Source organism: Chionomys nivalis, chromosome 7 (assembly GCF_950005125.1).
Source record: "Chionomys nivalis chromosome 7, mChiNiv1.1, whole genome shotgun sequence".
Classification (NCBI taxonomy): domain Eukaryota; kingdom Metazoa; phylum Chordata; class Mammalia; order Rodentia; family Cricetidae; genus Chionomys; species Chionomys nivalis.
Genome location: NC_080092.1, coordinates 53,413,725 through 53,434,087, shown reverse-complemented (window position 1 = coordinate 53,434,087; position 20,363 = coordinate 53,413,725). Strand labels below are relative to the sequence as shown.

The 20,363-nt window shown below is 49.8% G+C and overlaps 1 protein-coding gene across 2 annotated transcripts in view; it reads left to right on the top strand.

Annotated features, from left to right (window-relative positions):
- The window catches only part of Pitpnm3 (PITPNM family member 3), an 89,431-nt gene that overhangs the window by 35,230 nt on the left and 33,838 nt on the right, over nt 1–20,363 (top strand). For both annotated transcript variants that reach the window (XM_057773745.1, XM_057773744.1), the window contains one exon: nt 9,348–9,395. In XM_057773745.1, the coding sequence (XP_057629728.1) occupies nt 9,348–9,395 (48 nt within the window). The remainder of the gene's footprint in view (nt 1–9,347; nt 9,396–20,363) is intronic.

Genomic DNA, 20,363 nt, shown 5'->3' with positions numbered 1-20,363 from the left:
CTTTTGAGGCACAAAGATTTAAAATTTTCTTGAAGTTCGAATAATCCATTTTCATTGTCTGTGCTTTTGGTCCCATAGCCAAGAAACTATTACCTAACACAAGAGACTGACGATTTATATGCTTTTAGAATTTTATAGTTCCAGCTCATATACTTAGGGTTTTAAAAAATTAATGCACTCAGAGTTTGTTTTGTGCATGATATGAGACAGAGATTCAGCTTTATTCTTAACTGCTTTCATTTTTAAAGTCTTATGTGTATCTGTGCACGTCTCTGTGTGAAGGAGGCTAGAGGCATCATATCCCCTGGAGGTGAAACTGCAGGTGGTCGTGAACAGGTTCTCTGCAAGAGCAGCAAGCTCTCTTGACCCCTGAGCTGTCTCTCCAGCCCCTCAGTTATACTCTTTTGCATATAGGTAATCAGTTGTCCCAGAACCATGTGTTGAAAAGATTTTCATCCTTATTGTCTTGCTTGGGTATCTTTGTCAAAGTCAGCTGGTCAGAGGCATATGGATTTATTTCTAGATGTTCCATCTTACTGAGCTTATGTGCCAGGGAGTTCTGTGTATTTACAATAAAACCAGAGGTAGGACAGCAAAAAATTTTTTTTCTTTTGCAAGATTTCTCTGACTGTTCTGGATTTTTATATGATTTTAGGGTCAGATTGCTCATTTCTGCGAAGGGACCAGCTGGGACTGGCTGACTCTGGAGATCAGCCTGGAGTCTTACTTTCATGGCATTATCAGTCCTAACACATCAATATGGAATGCCTTTACATTTACCTAGGTCTTCTTTGTTTATTTCTTTAAAACTAATGTGTCTGTGCATGTGTGCATGTGCATATGTATGTGAGAGTGTGGTATATGCCCATGTGTGTGCACAGAGGCTAGTAGCGGATGTCCGGGGTCCTGCTCTATTCTCTTCTATTCTCTTGAGTCAAGGTCTTTACTGAACCCGGAGCTAGGCTGGTTGCTAGCAAGCGCAGCATCATCCTGTCTCTGCCTCTGAAGCACATGTGGCCACACTCTACCTTCTACATGTGTGCTAGGATTTGAAATCTGGTCCTTGTGCTTGCACAGCAAGTGCTCTTTCCTCCTGAGCCATCTCTCCAGCTCCTCTTCTCTAATTTCTTTCAATGATGTTTTATAGTTTTCATTGAACAAGTCTGAGCACTTGTTTCATTAAATTCACTCCTCAATATTTTCTTTTATTGTAACTGGAATTGTTCCTTAATTCCATTTTGACACTGTTTATTGCAAATCTGTGGCAATGCAACTGACCCTCTTTGTTGATCATGCATCCTGAAACCTTGATAGATTTACGTGTGTGTGTGTGTGTGTGTGTAAGAGCAAAGGGATTCCTTAGGGTTTCCTATATGTAAGGTCATGTCACCTCCAAATAGAGATAGTTTTGCTTCTTTTTTTCTAGTCTGGTTACATTTTGTTTCTCCTAGTCTAATTTCCCTGATCATGCCCTGGAGAGTAACGTTGTACAGAAGTGGAAAGAGCAGAATCTTGTCTCATTCCTGATTGCTTGGGGATGTTTTCAGTCTCTTACCATTACACATATTCATTGCAGTGATGTATTTTTTATGTGTAAATAGGTGTTTTACAGCATGTATGTCTTTGTGCCACCTTCATGCCTGGTGCTAGCAGAGGTCAGAAGAAGGGGCTGGATCACCTGGAACTGGAGTTAGAATTGATTTTGAGCCTCTTCATGGATGTTGAGAGTGAACACAGGTCATCTGCAAAAGCAGCAACTGCTCTTAACTGCCAAGCCATCTCTTTGGGGGTTTTTGAATGTATCCCTCATCTGTTCCCTCATATTTCTAACTTATTGGGGATTATTATTTAGTTGAAGGTGTTGGGTCATGCCAAATGCTTGTTTATGCTCCTCTATTGAGATGCTTGTGTGTTTTTCCTCCTTTGTTCTGTCTCTTTGGTATAGTTGACTTTTATACATCGACTAACTTTTTGAGGTGCTTGACAGGCTTTTCCATGTTGTTAACCTCTTATACTCAGGGTTCATATCTTCCAGAATCGTATATACTAATAGTCTACGAGCTATCCCTTAGGAGTCGTCTAGGGTCAGGGCTCTTTTCATTCCTAAACAATCTCATCATCACTGATGGCAAAGAAGCAGTCAATATTATGTATCCCTGATAAATTTCTCTGTCCCCATCTCTGCACTCTTTAGCTCTGCTCCCCAGCTGTTCACCGCAACTTTAGATTCCATTCCTGCATCTAGACACATGGTTCCCAAAGAGTTGGGCCAATAACATTAGCATCACTCGGGGACTTCTCAGAAATGCGAGGGCGGGATTTCCACCCAATCATACAGAGCCAGCTCAATACGAGAGGCACTTAGGAGCCATTTAGCTAGCCCTCTAAGGGACTCTGTTGCGTGTTAACTTAAAGAGTGATTAAGGATTATGATGCCGGACGGTTCTGGGGATGCACAGCCCCATTTCCCTCCACTTGCCTTGCTGCAGCCGTTGAGTTTGGTAACTTTCTTGCACAGCCTTGGCTTTCCTTTCATGTTTAGCAACATTTGGCATTGTGTTCCACTTTGTAGCTGCCTGTTAGTGGAGCTCTGAGTGATGGGAACTGTCTATTTAGCACAATCTGCCGCCATGTGATCACTAGAAAGGGCTAGGAAACACCACGGGATGAGTAAACAGCTCCTGATTTATTCTTTTTGCATATTTTCATCTTCTAAAGGGGTCCTCTTCCTCAGATGTCCACTTTTTCTCACACATAGGGAAGGTGTCTTTGCTTGGCACACACAGGGGTCTGGGAAGGCTTATTTCACTGCCTCATCCACTGTGGATGGATGCCCAACTTCTTGCAGAATTCGGGGCCTCTAGTGCTTCCCCCTAAGCCTGCTTTGTTCTCTGAGCTTCCTCCACATGCCCTAGACCTCACCCTGCAGAGCTGAGCTTAGGCGCTCCTCTAGACTGAGCTGGCTTTCTGGGCACTTGGCCTTTGTAGTCACACAAGGCTCCACACCGAGAGGGGTCCACAGTCCATGTCATGCTCTACTGTCGCCATCTTGAAATCTTTAACAGTTTTGAATAAGGTGATTTAATCTTCCATTTTGCTCTGGCTCCTTCCAACTCTGTAGCCATCCCCAGCTCTGTCCTCCAGTACTCTCTGCCTTCTGTCTTTTTTTGGGAGGGGGAGGGGGCATGCTTATGCACAGTTTTGTTTTTCAGAAGACATTTCTTCTTATTTTCCTTGGCTGCTGGAGATTCAGATGGAAGTAATTTATGTTCTTTGTAGAGATTTGGGGCAGAGGAAAAAGTCTGGGTCATGCAATCAATTTACTGTCTTCCTTCTCCACTTCTGTGATGTTCCTAAAATAGGAAAGCAGTAACATTGGCTGCTGTGGTAGTGGGAACTGAGTCATTGCTACCTGCAGGATGGAGCATAAAACTTCCATCCTGGCAGGCATGGCCATCCTTGTTCCCCACAGTCGTCATTTCCCAGGGCTAGTGAGTTCTCTATTACTACAAGGAATTTAGCATCCTTGAGCAGGTACCATGAAGGACATTTAAAAAGGGGGCATCAAACTATTGCTAAGGCCTGAGATACCAACATCATCTCTGATGGTCTCGGCATTCCTCTGCTCCCCTCCAATCAATCACTCTGTGTTTCTAGTTCACTAGAGAGGATCAGGGGTAAGCTTGTCAATGCTTGCTCAGATCCACCTGGAGCAGCTCCACCTTCATCCTTCCCTGCTCCATCTCTAGTTCTTACTATCCTGGGCTCCAGGAAGCTCCCCTGAGATCCCATCCTTGTCCTGTCTGCCCTGCCCAGCACAGCTCATCTGCCCCTCACTTGCCTATCTGTGCACAGTTGTGTCTTTCTGGGTTTGCACTTTCCTTACACAGCCTGGCATTTAAGTCCATCTTGACCCCAAAGCAGCCAGTCAGGTGTCCTCGTGCATCCACACCTCCCATCCCTCACTCACATGTTACTTTGTGTCAGAACCTGTGCTAGTCCCTGTAGGTAATTTGGGAAGGGCCTCAGGTTTGATTGATTGCCCAGCCTCCAGCCCACTTGAGCTGTTACAGTCCACTTAATCAGTTGCTCTAACAAGATGGGGGAGAAATAAAGAGAGAGCCAAGAGGACACAGAGCCAGAGCTGAGACTCCAGGGGCTAAGGAAGCTGTGCTGGGGCTGGGATAGACCAAGGAGGACACAACAGACATAGGGAGCAAGTGTCAAAGTGAGGAGGAAGGTCTGAGAGGCAGGGAGGTTTGGGAAGTACGTGAAGCTCATCTTATTTCCTTTTCTTTTTTGAGGGGGCACGGGAGGTTAGGGCCTCACTAAGTAGTTCAGTTTATCTGTGACCTGGAGACCCTCCTGCCTGGGTTTCTTTCTTTCTTTTTTTTTTTTTTATTTTCGAGACAGGGTTTCTCCGTAGCTTTTGGTTCCTGTCCTGGAACTAGCTCTTGTAGACCAGGCTGGCCTCGAACTCACAGAGATCCGCCTGCCTCTGCCTTCCGAGTGCTGGGATTAAAGGCGTGCGCCACCACCGCCCGGCCCTGCCTGGGTTTCTTGAGTGCCTAGGTTCAGGTGTGTGCCACCATGCCTGGTCTACAAAGTTCCTTCTCACTGAAGTTGGGGTATTAGGCATTAGATGAGGAATAGAAAGGGGTGGAGGAGTCTTGTGAAGGGAGCAGGGAAAAGAAAACTGAAGCTGAAGCTGAAGGTCCTGCATGGAGGCTGAGGAATGGGGGCTTCCTTGGGAATGGCCCTGGGTCTGTAAAATGGATTAAGCAGGGAAGTGTTGAGCTAATTTTGGCGGAGCTCATTCTGAAAAGCAGCTTAGTCACTGAGGGTTGGGGATTGGAGGTAATGAACTACTTACTACCTGCAATGAGCAGTACTCAGCATTTGGGGAGTGGCCTGTTTAGGAGGGGCAGGTAGGTCTTTCCTGGCCAGCCTCCTTCGTGAACTGACCTAACAGCTGGGCTGAACCTGTTAAGGCTTTCCAAGGCCCAGGAACAGGAGCATATCAGGCACATAGGGGCTTTAGCCTCTCGTGTCCTGGAAGAACAGATCGAGAATTCCCAGACCTTGCTCTGGGGTCTGAAACCCTCCCAAGGAGCCACACAATCTCCCTTTGAATGCAGAGAATGGTTTCTCTTGTTCTGCATGTTTGTTGAAAGAGATTGGTTCGTGGTTATGCATTTTGCATATTTTGTGTCTCTGGGAGAGAGCTGGTGGTTTTCTGGAAGAGGGGTGGGAAGAGGAAAGAGATCACTTGGTGATTAGCTAAGAGTCATTAGCACGGTAGGAAGTGTCTTCTCTGGGGAGATGCTGTGGCCAAATCCCCCAGACTGTATGAACTTGAGAAAGGCAAGATTTATGGGACTACAGCCTGAAGCAGCAGTGGCCCTAGCTCCCAGCCCAATCCTTAGCCTCCAACCCCAGCCCCCAGTCCCCAACCTCCAACCCCAGCCCACAACCCCCAGCCCTCTCACCTAACTATCTGGCTTGTGAGTGCTTCTGGCAGCTTCTGTGATTGAAGCAAGCTTAAGCAGAGACAAAGTGGTTGGGCCCAGGGGCCCTGGAAAGTTCCAGGCCAAGTGGGGTCTCATTTAGGTAACGCAGAGCCAGCTGCACATTTGGTTAATGGCCCACGTCCTGGGAGCCCGCTAATCAGGAAATGGGGTTTCACAGCTTATATAATTCCTCTGTCACTGGTGGTGGCTCTGAGGGGAAATAAAGCCAGTCTAGGCTGCCAGGCAAGGCCAGCCTGCTGCTGTTGCTGCCATCCCCCATCCCCATCCCATATACATCATTTATAATGTAGATTGTAGGCCCACCAAGGTGACAGTTCTGTAATCTAGCACACTGGTGGTGTGGCTGAGACAGGAAGATTGGAATTCCAGGCCAGCCTGGGCAACATAATGAGATGCTCTCTGAAAAAACAAGGGGTCGATAGGGATTGGAGGGAGACCAGGTGGGCTAGGTGGCAAGAATAATCAACGCATTGTACATATCTGTAATAAATCAAAGAACAAAACTGATAGAGAGAAAACAAGATGGCAACAGCAAAAAACAGACTCGTGACCTCAGTGTCCTCATCAGTCTCGTGGGATACCTGGCTCCAGCATCACTGTAGGTGAACTATGTCTGCAGGAAACACTGGCCAGCCTCAACACCCCTTGCTAAGAGTCCCTTCTCTGCTCTCTTCCCAACCACCCTCAGCCTTTCTGCCTCAAAGACCCTCCCCTCACCACCTTAGCCCTCCCAAGAGGCCACAGCCTAGAGATTACAAGAGGCAGAGAGGCAGGGTAATGGGAAGGAGAAGTCCTCATCATGGCCAAGTGATGGAGCCCACTGAGTCTCCATCTTCGTATCTGTGAAGGGCACCTGTTTTTCATAGGTGGAAGGCACAGCTATTTCAGGTGTGGAAAGCACAGGCAGGATGTAAAGTATCTGCACTCCTAGGAATAGCCTGCTGAGTGTACACAGCAGTAGCCATGCTCCGGGCTGGCTGTGAGATCTCTGGGCTTATCTCTGATCTCCTTCCTAACACTTCCTTTTCCAAATCTATTAGCATCCTATGTGGCATTATCTCAAATTAACAAGCCTCCTGACTTCCCCCACTCTCTACATCTCAGCTTCTCCAGCAGACTCTCAGGCCCTTTGACCACTTCTCCATCAGATAAACTTGCTGATGAAAATCCTGCCTCAGTTCAAAGTTGTCCTTGCTTTGTGGTCAGGAGAGCACCAAATGGGGCGAGCAGCTCATAAAGGGTCTAGGTGTGGAACTTCTGTGGCCTGGGCGAGGACCCAGAGATGGTGAACCAGAACGGTCTCCCTTTGCTGGTAGGTGTATAACAAATGCCAGGGCATTGTTTATTATAGTAAGGGATGTGACCAGTGCTCCTTGGTTTGGGCTTTACTGTTCCCAGTTTGGAATTATTTCATCTCCGATTTTGTGGTTTGTGAGTGAAGTCTGCGGGTCCTGTGCCCCAGGCTGAGGCTTTGTTGAATGTGACCCTGTGCTGCAGCACCTCGAGACCTCCCGAGATGGGTGCTTGGCTCTTCCTCAGTCCCATCTGGCTGCCTGTCCCACCTTTCCTTTCCCTCCAACAGGAACCTGGGCTCAAGCAGGGTAAGGGACAGGTGCTTCAACCTGCTATGTCTCCCTAGGCTGGCACTGTCAGGGTGTATTCTGAGCGTAACTCGGAGGAACCAAACTATTACCCATCCTATCCAGGAAGCAAGTGCTCCCTTCCTAGAGGGTGAGGACAGCTCACCCTAGGTGGGGACAAGAGGTACGCGGGAGGCCAGGTGTATCACTCCACTCCCCAGCTGGCCATTATGCACCGTAGCTGGCAGAGGCTGGCAGTGGAGGACTTGGGAGATGGTGGGCTCCCAGTGTGTGTGTTCTGTGTCAGGGAGTGGGGTTCCAGGCTACTGAGAGTCACTGCCGTTCTTACAAGGAACCCTGAGTACAAAGGATCATATACTAGTATTTGGCAGACCCAGGTTGTGAGTCTTCAGAACAAACTCGGCACCTTTGCTGCTCTTCTTGCTATCCTGGCAGAGACATTGCTGTTCCTTTTGCCTAGAACTCAGCTAATTATGTAGCTGTTTCTGGGTCCAATCGAAGCGGCAAGAGCTTTGGGAGCTATTGTAAGTCGTTGCTGCACCAGAGCTTGGCTTTCTTGCTTATTATATTCATGTAAATGAACTTCCTGCCCAGGGTCACCCACCCCCGCATCCTGCCTCTCCTGGGCTTGGCATGCCTTGAGCATGGTGTTTGCTGACCGTTTGTAACAGCCTGCCTTTTTCTCGGAAGCTCAAATCATGGCTCTGCTGCAGGCTTCCCCCCCTGCCCTCGTCCCCCATCCATCATGGCTGACTGCATGCTCAGCACCATGCTCCATGCAGAGGTCTTCTTGTACGCACTTTGCTCAGTATTGCCCAAAGCACTTGGTACCATAAGTGGGAAACAGAGAATGTGTGACCTCATTTCTGTGTTAGGGAAAGTGACTTTGTCCAGATGCACTTATGCTCTGTGGCCTCAGATGATACCTAAGAGCGACACCTGTCATTGCTATCTGATGCTGGGTCTTCCCTGGTTTCCGTCTGCATCCAGGTTATTCTCATTCCTGGGACACAGTTTGTGGCTATCCCATCATGCTGGGTGGGGGCCACTCCATGAAGGCCCCATTCTCTCTTTCCCAAGTGGACTCTTCTTGGACACAGACTGTCCTGCTGCTGGGCCTGGGAAGTGCTCTGAGCCATGCACACATTAGCCGTTGGCTCTGTCCATCTGGCTCCACCTTGTGTTGTGATGAGGGCAAGAGATGACGTCTTGAGCCAGTTGTCATATGTAAATCAGTAAATATAACAGTAAGGGCAAACTGGGCTTGGTGCTGCACACCACATGATATCATCATGAAGGAGAATAAGAGTAGACAGATCTCTGAGTTCGAGGCCAACCTGGGCCGCAGAGTTCCAGGCCAGATAGGGCTGTCGATCTACAGTGAGACCCTGTCTCAGAAACAAACAACAGCAACAGAAAAGGGCAGTCCTGGTGAAGCAAGCCTTAGCTTCCTGCTGTGTTCTAAGAGCTCTAATTACTCACTGCACAAGGCCATTCTGAGCAAGGTACCAGCAGGATCATCCATTGTAGAAAGGAGTCACAGTGGACCCTGGAGCACTGGCTGGGAAGACAGGGATTTCCTGGATGACAATGCCCTGGGTCCTGGGGAAAGGAACAGGGCAGCCTCACATGGTCTAGGAGATCCTCGAGGGGACATCCTGAAGTGCCCTGAGCCCTTCTGTAGAGAACCAGGGTTTTTCCAGACATTCCCCCCCCCCCCCCACCAGCAACTCAGAGTTGTTTAAGAAGTCCTTAGCCATGGAGAATGTGAGGTGTCTGGGAAGTCTCCACAGAAGCCAGAGGCAGCAGGATGCACAAATCAAAAACTGAGGACAGAGATCTGGGCTTGGGAAAGGTTTAACTACTGCGGCTTGAACACAGTACCCAGCTAAGACCCTCATAGGACAGGGTGATGGTGGGGGAGGGAGGGAAGCATCTGTCAACCACTGCTTCATAAAGTGGGAGAAGGGAAGAGCCAGCAAAGATAACCCTGGGAAGGCTAAGATCAAGGGCATCACCAAGGAGTCAAACACACTCAACATGATGTCACGTAGGGGCTCGGTGCTGGGTCACACACAAAGGCCAAGGGCTGACTCTGGTGTGGGTGGGGTACAGGATGGATGACGCCTCTGCCACCCCAGCTCTGCAGGCCAACCGTCAGCAGTTCCTCCAGGAAGTGCAGCATTGGTGTCTCATGTCCTTCTTGTTTCCACAGGAGAAGGGGCCACAGCGTGTACGTCCAGCATCTTGCAGGAGAAACAGCGTGAGTTACACCTGGTCCCCCAGAGCCTTTCCTTCCATTAGAAGAGGGGTGCCCCTGGGCCTGGTCCCCTCTCAGGCTGAAAGCTCCAAGAGTGGAAGGACCTCTCCCATTTGGCTCCTGAGCAAGAGTAGAGAGCCTAGGGCCACTTGGTCTGAGTTTAGGCAGCTCTCCTGAGACCCTGGGGTTTTTAAACCATCCATGCTGGGCAGTTCTGGTGTCAGAACTAGAGCTCTGACATGAGGCTGATGACCCTGATAGGGGATCACAGAAAGTTCGGTGGCTGTCCTATTCTCGGGGATGGAGAGCGGGAGGGACTGGGGAGGCAGCCTTCTTGAGCCTCTGTGGCATCAACATTGGATGCCAACTTCCAACAGCCGTGGTTAGTCCTGTGGTGAGCAAGGTCAGAGTGCATGAGGTTGTTCAAGGCTGGGCTCCAGAGGATGCTCCCTTCTAAACACATTCTGCTTTCTAGATACTGTCATTGTGTATGTGAGTGTGGGAACATGTGAGGTCAGAGGCCATCTTTCTGGACTTGGTTCTCTCCTTCCGTCATGGGTTCTGGGGATCAAACTCAGGTTCAGGCTGCACAGCAAGTGCTTGTATCAGTGAGTTATCCCACTGGCCCTGGACACGCTGCTCCTTCAAACCCCTCCATAGAATGGCGAACCCAGGAGTCCTGGGACTGAGTTCTAGGGTTTCCTGTCTGCGTGTGTGTGTGTGTGAGAGAGAGACAACAGCTTGTCTTGATTCTTTCTGCCTGTTTTCTTAGGGAAGATGGTTATGGGATTGGGTGTGCTAAGGTCACGCCAGCACACTGGTCACATGTCCCACTGACACACCACATGGTTTGGTGGGCAGCACCCGTGCCAGATCTTGTCTTCACTATGGGGCAATATTGACTTCCACATGAGGCTGGGTTTGGGGCAAGGGCTCAGAACTCCCCTCATTTTCCTGCCTGCTGTTCTGTTTGCGGCTATAGCTTTGGGGAGGTTCAACCCATATTGCTTCCTAACTCCCCAGGCCCCAGCTTGAGGCCTTCCCTTAAGCCCTCCCTTCCTCAGCTGATCTTCTGTGGAGGGTGTGTCAATATCAGCATCCATAATTCACGGTCCAGCCCAAACGGCTACACTGGCCTCCAGCATAGCTTCCCTGGTCCCTGGTGTCGCAGTGCACAAAGATAAGGACAGAGGGCTGGTGGTCATGTGCCTCTGTCAGGAGCGGCCCTCAGGCTCCAACCTCCAGCATGAAGGCAAAGAGAAAGGACAGGGTGCCAGGAAAGGGGGCAGTTAAAATTGTGCCTTATTTCATGGAGGTGACAATGGTGACACAGAGACTAAAGCCACCAATGAAAAGAAATGATTACAGAATTTGCAAGAGCTGAGCCACTACAATAGGAGAGAGGGAAGCCCCGACCCTGGCAGCAGCCTGTGTGTGTGTGTCGGGTGGGCACTGTGTGTGTGCGTGTGTCGGGTGGGCACTGTGTGCGTGTGTCGGGTGGGCACTGTGTGTGTGCGTGTGTCGGGTGGGCACTGTGTGCGTGTGTCGGGTGGGCACTGTGTGCGTGTGTCGGGTGGGCACTGTGTGCGTGTGTCGGGTGGGCACTGTGTGTGTGCGTGTGTCGGGTGGGCACTGTGTGCGTGTGTCGGGTGGGCACTGTGTGTGTGCGTGTGTCGGGTGGGCACTGTGTGCGTGTGTCGGGTGGGCACTGTGTGCGTGTGTCGGGTGGGCACTGTGTGTGTGCGTGTGTCGGGTGGGCACTGTGTGCGTGTGTCGGGTGGGCACTGTGTGTGTGCGTGTGTCGGGTGGGCACTGTGTGAGTGTGTCGGGTGGGCACTGTGTGTGTGCGTGTGTCGGGTGGGCACTGTGTGCGTGTGTCGGGTGGGCACTGTGTGTGTGCGTGTGTCGGGTGGGCACTGTGTGCGTGTGTCGGGTGGGCACTGTGTGCGTGTGTCGGGTGGGCACTGTGTGTGTGTGTCGGGTGGGCACTGTGTGTGTGTGTTGGGCAGGTGGGTAAATGTTCTTCGGAGGAAAAGGGCAGGGGAACAGCTTGGGACTCCCGGTTTGAATAATGTCTGGGGATTTTAACTAGGCTGGTCCCTAGTTACCTGGCACCTGGCCCTGATTGTCTCAGGGCAGAGGAAGAAGACAGGAGTGGTGGATGGGTGTTAGCTACAATAGGCTGGGTGTGGATTGGGGTGTGGTTGGCTGGCTTTGAAAGGCTGTATTCATGGGCAAGTTTGTTTCTGTCAGAATTAGCCCATGTAGGATTACCAGTGTCTCATCTGACCAGGAAGTCCCCAACATGCTGAACCATCAAGAAGTAAAAAAAAAAAAAAAACCAATATAAATATATAAATACACAAGGAAGGAAAAGACCAGATCATCTATCTATGCCGTGCTTCCTTCTTGTTTATTTCATATTTATTTTAGAGACAGAGTCTCACTATATAGCCCAAGCTGGCCTCAGACTTTTAGCAGTCTTCCTGCCTCAACATCTCAAGTGCGGGGAGTTCAGTCCTGTACTATCGTGACTTGCTGCCGCTGTCCCTTTAGTAGTGGCTCGGAGGTGAAACCGAGCCACCTGCAACAGGCTTTGTCACCAGGAGGCCAGTCACAGCTCCCTTCCACGTGTTCCCACATACACAATTGAATTGACAGGATGCCTCTATCTCCTGTGACTCCCTGGGGAAAAATTGCATTTCGGTAGTAGCAAAGTCTTTTTTATCTCATGATTATAGATTTTGGTCAAAATTATATTGCTGAGAGCTGTCATTGTCTCCTGCTCCTCGAGGATATTCTTATGAGGGAAAGAATAGCAGCTGATGTGCAAAAGAATTTTAGAGCCATCACATCTTTGTCTTGAAGACTTCCCTGGCTGGCACTACCCAAGTCTAAGCCCAGTGTGTTCGGCCGGGAGGAAACTTGCACTGTAACGGGCTTTCCTGCGAAGGCGGAAGTCTTTAGCTGAGACCATCGCTTTCCACATAACTCTACAATTATGTCCTGCCTACAATTTCAGGCATTAAAATCATTTTTCTTTTATGAAGTGATAGTGGTAATTGATGGTAATGTGTTTGTTTATTTCAAATCTGAAATAGGCAAAATAAAAGTTTGTGACCTGCATTTGGAAAGGCTGTTTCAGGCTCTATGTTGGGAATGTGCTTTTCCCCTGGCAGTGCACATCTGTACATTTTACCTCAATTGACTTTTCCCACTGCGTGTTTGAACACTCTGAAGATAAGATAGTCCTCGGGGTGAGGAGTCAGATTCCCTGCCACCTGGGGCATCACGCTGTGATGGCTGGTGTTTAAAGCTCTATCCCATTACTGTGACTCTTTGGGAAAGTGACTTAGCATCTCTGAGCCTCATTATATGTGGGAAGATGGCTGAATTCTCTGCTTTCCAGGTCAGCCGAGGGTATCAGGGGCTGTGGAGCAGATGCACAGGAAGGGTCTTTACCGTCCTCAATTATACCTTGGATTTCCATAAGCCCTCACAGCCAGAACTCCTGGGCCGGTGTGTCTCGTGGAGCTCATCCTATGGCTACCTGGCTTTACCGTGATGTAAATAGCATTTCTCCTTTGTTACGGTTCAGATATGAATTACCACCCCCCTGACCGTTGGTGTCCGACTGGAGGGTCCAGTCACTGAGAAGTGATGGGTTTATAATTTGATGTTGTTACTGGGAGATGACAGAAATAACTGGAGTCATAGTCTTGGAGATTGTATCTTGTCCCTAGCTCCTTACCTTGCCCCTCCCTCTGCCTCCTGGCCACCTTGAGGTGAGCAGTTTTGCATCTTCATGTCTTTCTGCCCTGATGGTCTGCCTCGGTACATCACAGACATACCTGAGTCCCAATAAACCTGGAGCCTTTCCATTGCTTCTCTGTGACATTTGGTCATACTGATAAAAAGCTAACTAACTGGTGGGAGGTTGCCAGGACCTCTGGTTAGCAGCTCTGGGACTTGTGTGCTCCTTGGACTCCCTGCTTCCTCACAGTCCTGTGTTTGTTTGCATTTGGACAGACGGCCTGGAAGTCCATGACCACTTGTGTTATTTAGAACCTGGTGAGGTGGGACGAAACGGGGGAGCACTTGGGTGTGGGGACAGTGTCGGGGCTTGGTCTGGGGAGCAGGGTGCCTGGGCCATTCCTCCCAGCTTGCCTTGCAGTCATGGCCAGGACTGGGGCCCAGTCCTCTGTTCTGTCGGTTGATGGATGGAGTCCCTCTGGGTGTGTTATTCTAGGTGTCTCTGCTGCTGCCTCTTTGTCTCCTGGTTTCCTTTGTCCATGTCTCTTTGCATTTCTGCCTGTCACTGCTCACTGATCACAGGGACATTATCAGATGTTTCCCTTGTGCCCGAGTGAGCCCTCCTGTGGATGTGGGTCCCGAGAGACTGAAGCTCACTGCTCTGTTCTTCCCTTCAGAGAGAAAAGCCTCATTCTCCATAAATCTGAATTTCAAACTTGGGCTCTTTCTAGACAGCGCGCCCCCATCGTCTTCACCGCCACCTTGACAAATGGGCCCCCAGGACAGCATATTGCCTCCAGCAGAAAGAACTCAGGCTCACCTCCCTTTCTTGACCACCATCCCTAATTTATAGGAATCCTAGGCTTCTCTTGCTAACCTGCCCTGGCTTCCTACACTGACCTCCATGCCTCCGATGTCCGCCATTCTTGTCCTTACGAGTGGCAGGGAGGTCTTTGCAGGAAATCTGGACTTTCTAGGCCTGCTTGCCTCACTCACTTACTGCCCAGCGCTCCATCTGTGTCTACACCCTCCTTCCCCTTCCATCAGTGTTTCCTTGTCGTTTGGATGTCAGTTGTCTGTCTCCTTTCTAGAAACCATCTGCACATGCACTTCTCGTAGGATAGTGGGGAGGTCTGAGATCCTGCTCACCCCAGCATCCCAGTGGAGGGACAGCAGATGGCAGGAAAGACATAGGTCCCAGGGGACTCCCTCATTTCCCGCTTCAGGACTGCAGACACTGGATGGCATGCTCTATGGAGGGAGCTGTTCTGTCCTTGTGAGCTTCCTTCATTGTCTACGGGATGGAAGTCTGCTGCCTCTCCTCACAGGGGACATGAGACCTGTTCCCCACAGGCCTCCCCTGTCACTCTGGCTCAGCAGGTGCTAGGTGTGTTGGGAATGGCTCAGGATTTCCCCTCTGATACCCATTAGACCTGGAGCTTGGAAGGACTGAAACCATGATTTCAGGATCACAATGTGAAAACAAAGATGGCCAGGAGCAGATGGCTTCTAAGCAAGGCAGTCATTCTGCTCTCCGCACCACTCAATCAACCGCAGAACTTGACCGTGCCTGACCAATGCAGATCTAAGGTTTCTCCTTTCTGAAGTGTTTTTCTTCCCAGTTGACCCAGGAACCTGGGGAAATACTCTGTCCATTCTGTCACACAGGTACTTTCTGAAGGACCAGCTTCATTACCACTCGTCATCCAGACTGCATAGGACAGGGACACGGAAGGACGCTTGAAGCTCCCTCTTCATGGAAAAAGTTTACCTCCTGTGGCCCTCAGGGTTAGACCTGGCCCACATGGCATACAACATGAACTTGAGACATGCTGGCTACCAACTAACTTTCCCAAGGGCCAGTGCCGGCATCAGCTACATCTGTCCCAGGTGTGGGCAGCTAACCCCAGCCATGTTTGTAGATCAGAGTGGGGGTGCTCAGTGGGAATCTAACTCCCTCTAGTTCCCAGATCAGAACCTGGCAGTGGCCAATACTAGGCTCCAGTTTTCTGGTCCCAGACTGACTCTGCATCTTTATCCTTACCCCAGCCTCTCTGTTAGAGCCAGATGTATCTAGGGGCTGGGTCCAGATTCCAGCCCCTGGCTCTAGTCTGAGAATGGATCCTCAACTTAGATGGAGGTGATGAGGGTATCTCGTCATCACCCTCCCGCTGGACAAGGCTGATGTTGTACCCCATTGCCTAGGCTCAAAAACCAGAGGACAGTTTCCTTCCCTACAAACCCTCAGATCATAGCCCACCTGGGATGACCCCCAGGCACGGTGTACAAAGCCCCTTGCCCACAGCTGGCCTCCCCTCCTCCGCCTGGTAACTGGTATCTTTTCCTGGCCTGTGTGGGCAGCTTGCTGAGCACAGCTGCAGACAGGCTATATTTAGCCAGCTTTAATGAGCTCAGGGTGGCAGACGTCCGCCTTGGGAGCACTTTTTCTTGCATGTGTGCGTATGTTTGGGCCTGGCACGCTTCCTTTCTTTGTGCGCGTCCACGAATGGAATGTCCCCTCACCTGTGGCAGTGCACTGACGTGCTCATTTACCTGGGGCTAGTGTGTACGGTGTGCACAGATGTAAGTCTCTCTGCACAGAATCTCTTGTGTTGGGGTTGTGTACAGTTCTGATGCTTGTGGTGCAGAATGGGAACAAATCATTAGTCCATTCGCTTGTTTGTTGAAAAAAATATTTAATGAACACCTTTATTAGCCAGGGCCGTGATAGTCTCTGGGGATAAAACAGAGCACAGCCAAATGAACACAGTCTATCTTTTAAAGGTTTTATAGCCTGGGAGCTGGAGGAAGAGTCCTCAAATAACTATAAAACTATAATTGTGGGCTGAAGAGATAGATGGCTCAGCAGATAATGGTGCTTGCTGCCAAGGCTGACAATCTAAGTTTTTCCCTGGAACCAGCATGGTAGAAGAGAATCAATTCCCACAAGTTGTCTTCTGTTCTCCACATGCGTGCCGTGGCACATGAGTACTGGTATTTGCCTGCTTGTGCATGCTCATGCAATGCACACACACACACACACACACACACACACACACACACTCGTGCACACACACACAGTGGTAAGGATTTCTGGGCTAGATAGTTGACTTAGCAGTTAAGAGGACTGGCTGTTCTTCCAGAGGACCCAGGTTCAATTCCCAGTACTCACATAGAAGCTTAACAACCATCTTTAACTTCAGTTCTGGGGAATCCAACATCCTCTTCTGGCCTCCATGAGTACCAGGCATGCATGCAGTGGTGCATAGACACACATGCAGGCAGAATACCTATACTCATAAAATACAAAAGCTAAAGACAATTGTAAATACTTGTCCCAGGAAAGAGATCCATGTTGCTTTGTGGGGGGAAAAGTACATCCCCTCTCTAGGAGGAAGGAACATGAATGCTTCTGTAAGAAATGGGGACACATGAACAGTATTCAAAAGTCCAGACATAAGAAGTAGAGGTTCAAGGTTCAAGTGTGGTGAGAGGGAAGAGGGGGTTTGTTTCTGAAAGGCAGAAGTGGCTGAGTTTGGAGGGAACGAGGGACCAGAGGTAGAGGTAGGCAGAGTGGTGGTGGTGGCAGGGGGGGGCCGGGGGGGAGAGAAGGTGCAGACTCTGGTTGACAAAGAAGTGTGGAGCAAGGGGAAAGGTGAGACTAGAGGGTATGGTGATTCACAGCTGTAGGCTGTAGCCTGGGTCTCAGGCAGAGTCCGGCAGAGGGAAGGCTCATAAACCACATGGCAGGAGGAGAGCCTTGCAGAGGGACGCAATTCACAGATGACTCAGTTGGCATCCATGGGGGCAGCTTCCTGGACAGTGCCTGACAGAGGGAGCATGCCTCTTCTCAGTTCTCCTATAGCTCTCCCTATGGCTCAACCTTACCAGAAGCCATGGAGCCTCCACTTTAGGGGCAGGGCTTAGAATGTGTGGCCGGTGGGGGTGGGGGCGGGCACTGGAGGCCACTCAGTGTAGACCAAGGACTTGATGTCAAGGAACTGCACTGTCCTCTGTTTCTCAGAAAGCCAGTGTGGCTTTGGCCTTAGGTCCCACCCGGTTGAGCAGATGAAGGATCCCTCTGGCGAGTGCACAGGCATCTCCTTCCCTAGTTTCCCTGAGACTCTGCATCTTCCCTGACATTGGTTGGTGTCTGCACCCCTGTGCACACATGGGCAGAATCCCCGTGCCCATACTGGAGGGTACAGGGACTTTTAACCCAGTCCCTGGTCACCTATTTGTCTTCATCTGTAGCTTCTGGTGGATTCCTGGGTCTCTAGGTGGCCAAGCCTTTGAGTTCCTCTCCCTCACGGGACTGTGAAGGGCCCAGACCAGGTCTTCGTCCTCCCCTCAACTGGGACGATGGAGCAGGAACCTTTTATTTTTAACTTGAAGGAATCTCTTGTGTCTTCAAATCCGCTTTTCCTGGTACAAAGAGAAAACAAGAGCTGGGGAGCTTTGCCACAAACCTTGAGGCAAAGGAGTTGGAACAAGCAGAAAATATAAAGTCAAATCTCAGAAAGGAAAAAAAAATCACCTTGTTATATGCACTTTGAAAATATTCTTAGTTTTGATCTGTTTTTTTGAGTAGGCTGTGCGTGAACAAGGTAAAAGCTCAAAAGGCATGAAGGATGACGCATGCACCTCCCTCTCTCCCTCTCTGCACCCAGCTCAGCTCACCCAGCCCTTCTTCCCAGAAGTGGAGAGGATGACAAGTATCTCATGTCCCACTCCAGACTCTGAAAACATGAACATATCCATAAATATTCACTTCCATATATATTTTTATATGTACCCCACACAGATGGGAGTGCGCTGTGTGCTCCGTTTCCCTCCTTGCCTTCTGTGGATAATATACCGCGATTCTCCTTCTCTCTCAGAACATCTACAGTGTTCAGGTTCATTGACCTTGGCCTTGAGTGTGTGCTGCATCTCTGTGAAGCATTTTATTTAGCTTGTCCCCTATAGGTTGCCTCTCATCATTCAGTATTGTAAACAACATAGCAGCGGTTAATGGGGGTACATGTAACATGTTCATCACATGGGCTTGGCATTGCTGGGTCATTGGCGTTTTGTATTTTGGATGGCATTGCCAGATGGCCCTCCAGAGACGTTGTGTTGACTTTTATTCTCAAAAAACCTGCTTTCTCACAGGGTGTTGACAGTGGCTGATCTGCAAAACAAAGGCAAGGAATTGTGGGTTATTTCAGTAAACTTTAGGGTTCTCAGCACCTTTTTGTGTGTGAGAGTCATTTCCTGTCCCTTGGCTGGGAGCCACTGTGTTTGCAAGGGATGCTTAAGTGGGGGAGGGGGGAGTCACGCTGGATGAGTCTGCTATGTTCCGTTGTGAGAGTGTGTACTTCCAGGCAGGCAAGCCCAGGCCTGATCAGACAGGAAATCCTAACAGAGTCAGGCCCCACTGTCCCAGAAAGCTCCTGTGCCCCATAATAGGGCCTGCCTGCTTTCCCTCCTAGCCCTGGCTCTTGTGAGGGGTCAGAGCTGTGATGCAGGAGGCATTTGGGGACTGAAGAGATCACCCCTTTCCTACTCAACTCCCTGACAGTAGGAAGTAAGAAGTGTGACCCGTGACCTGAGTTCAGATCCTCTCAGGTGTTCTCAGTTAGCTTTTCCCACACTGTGACAAAAATATCTGTTAGGTTGGGGTTCTTTTGATTCAGAGCTAAGTTCTTCCTGTGGTGAAGACCTGTGCATGAAGCCTGTGGTAGAGTGGTTCATTTGTGCCTTGAAGGAACAGGAAACAGGGGTGGCTATAACCTCTAAGAGGCTTGCTCTTTAGAGCCTGGTGTCTGCCACCTAGAAGCCATGTTCACAACCTCCCCAGAACAATACCACCAGCTTGGGACTGGTTGTTCAGAAACTTAGGCCCACGAGGAATGTTCTATACTGAGACCATCCACTTCCATCCAGAGAAGAGTCCCTTAGTCCTTCTGAGTCTTGGTGAGTCTCTGTGAGATGTTTAGGCTCTCCTGACTTCTCAGGAGAACGTGAAGACTGCCCGAGACGTGGGGTGAGGACTGCACACTGGAGACCCAGATGAAGGGACCTGTGTTCAGTACAGAGGGCTCAGTGGGGACACCAGGCTTGGGGATGTTGCACCCTCCTGGCAAACTCACCTGGCCTTGTTCAAGATGGTGGCTTTCTAGCCCTGAAATGGGTTCCCTTAGCTGGGTTACTTCTCTAAGACGTTCCCATGCTCATTTAGGGTACCCAACAGTATATGCTGAATAGGTAAGGTCTAAGGTCCAGACCCTAGCAAGGGTCAAGTGTCAAGGGGTATGGGGAAAGCTTTCATCTGGCTAGTACCTGTTTAAAGACACTGGTTTACTGCACACACATCTGCCTGTTAGCTAGGCAAAGCCAGGTGGATATGATTGGATTTTGACCTTGAGAGGGTTAAGAAGGCACCTGAGGGAATCTCAGTTTCTAGATCCCACTAACCCTGGGTGGAAATTCCATCCCAGCATCTCTGCCAAGCGTATATTGCATAGCTTGCTTGCATAACATCAGTAAAAGAGAATTCCCTGCCTGCAGGCCAGAACAGGCCACTGTAGACAGCTGTAAATGCTTCCAAAGTATGCTCAACCATGACATGCTGTTGTCTTGCACTCTACTTCCCAGGTTCAAACATGGCTCAGTATGCATCCCTAACTGGGTCTGCAGTGTAGATCTGTGGTGTGGGTCTTCACTGTGAATCTGTGGTGTACAACTACAGTGTGTATCTACTAAGTGATCTGTAGTATGAATCTGTGGTGTGGATCTTCAGTGTGTATCCACAGAGTCAGTAGGTCTATGGTGGGGAATCCATGGCGTGGCTCTGCGGTGTGTATCTGCAGCATTAGTTAGTGTTGTGAATCTACTGTGGGAATCAGCTTGGATCTTCAGAGTGGATCTTCAGAGTGTATCTTTAGTGTGGATCTGTAGCCTGGGCATGCAGTGAGGATCTGTGGCATCGACCTGTAGCCTGGGTATGCAGCATGGATTTGTAGCATGGATCTGCAGCCTGGGCATGCAGTGTGGATTTGCAGCATGGATCTGTAGCCTGGACATGCAGTGTGAATCTGCAGCCTGAGCATGTAGTATGGATCTGCAGCCTGGGCATGCAGTAAGGATCTGTGGCATAGATCTGCAGTGTGGATCTTCAGCTTGGGCATGCAGTGTGGATTTGCAACATAGACCTGTAGCCTGGGCATACAGTGT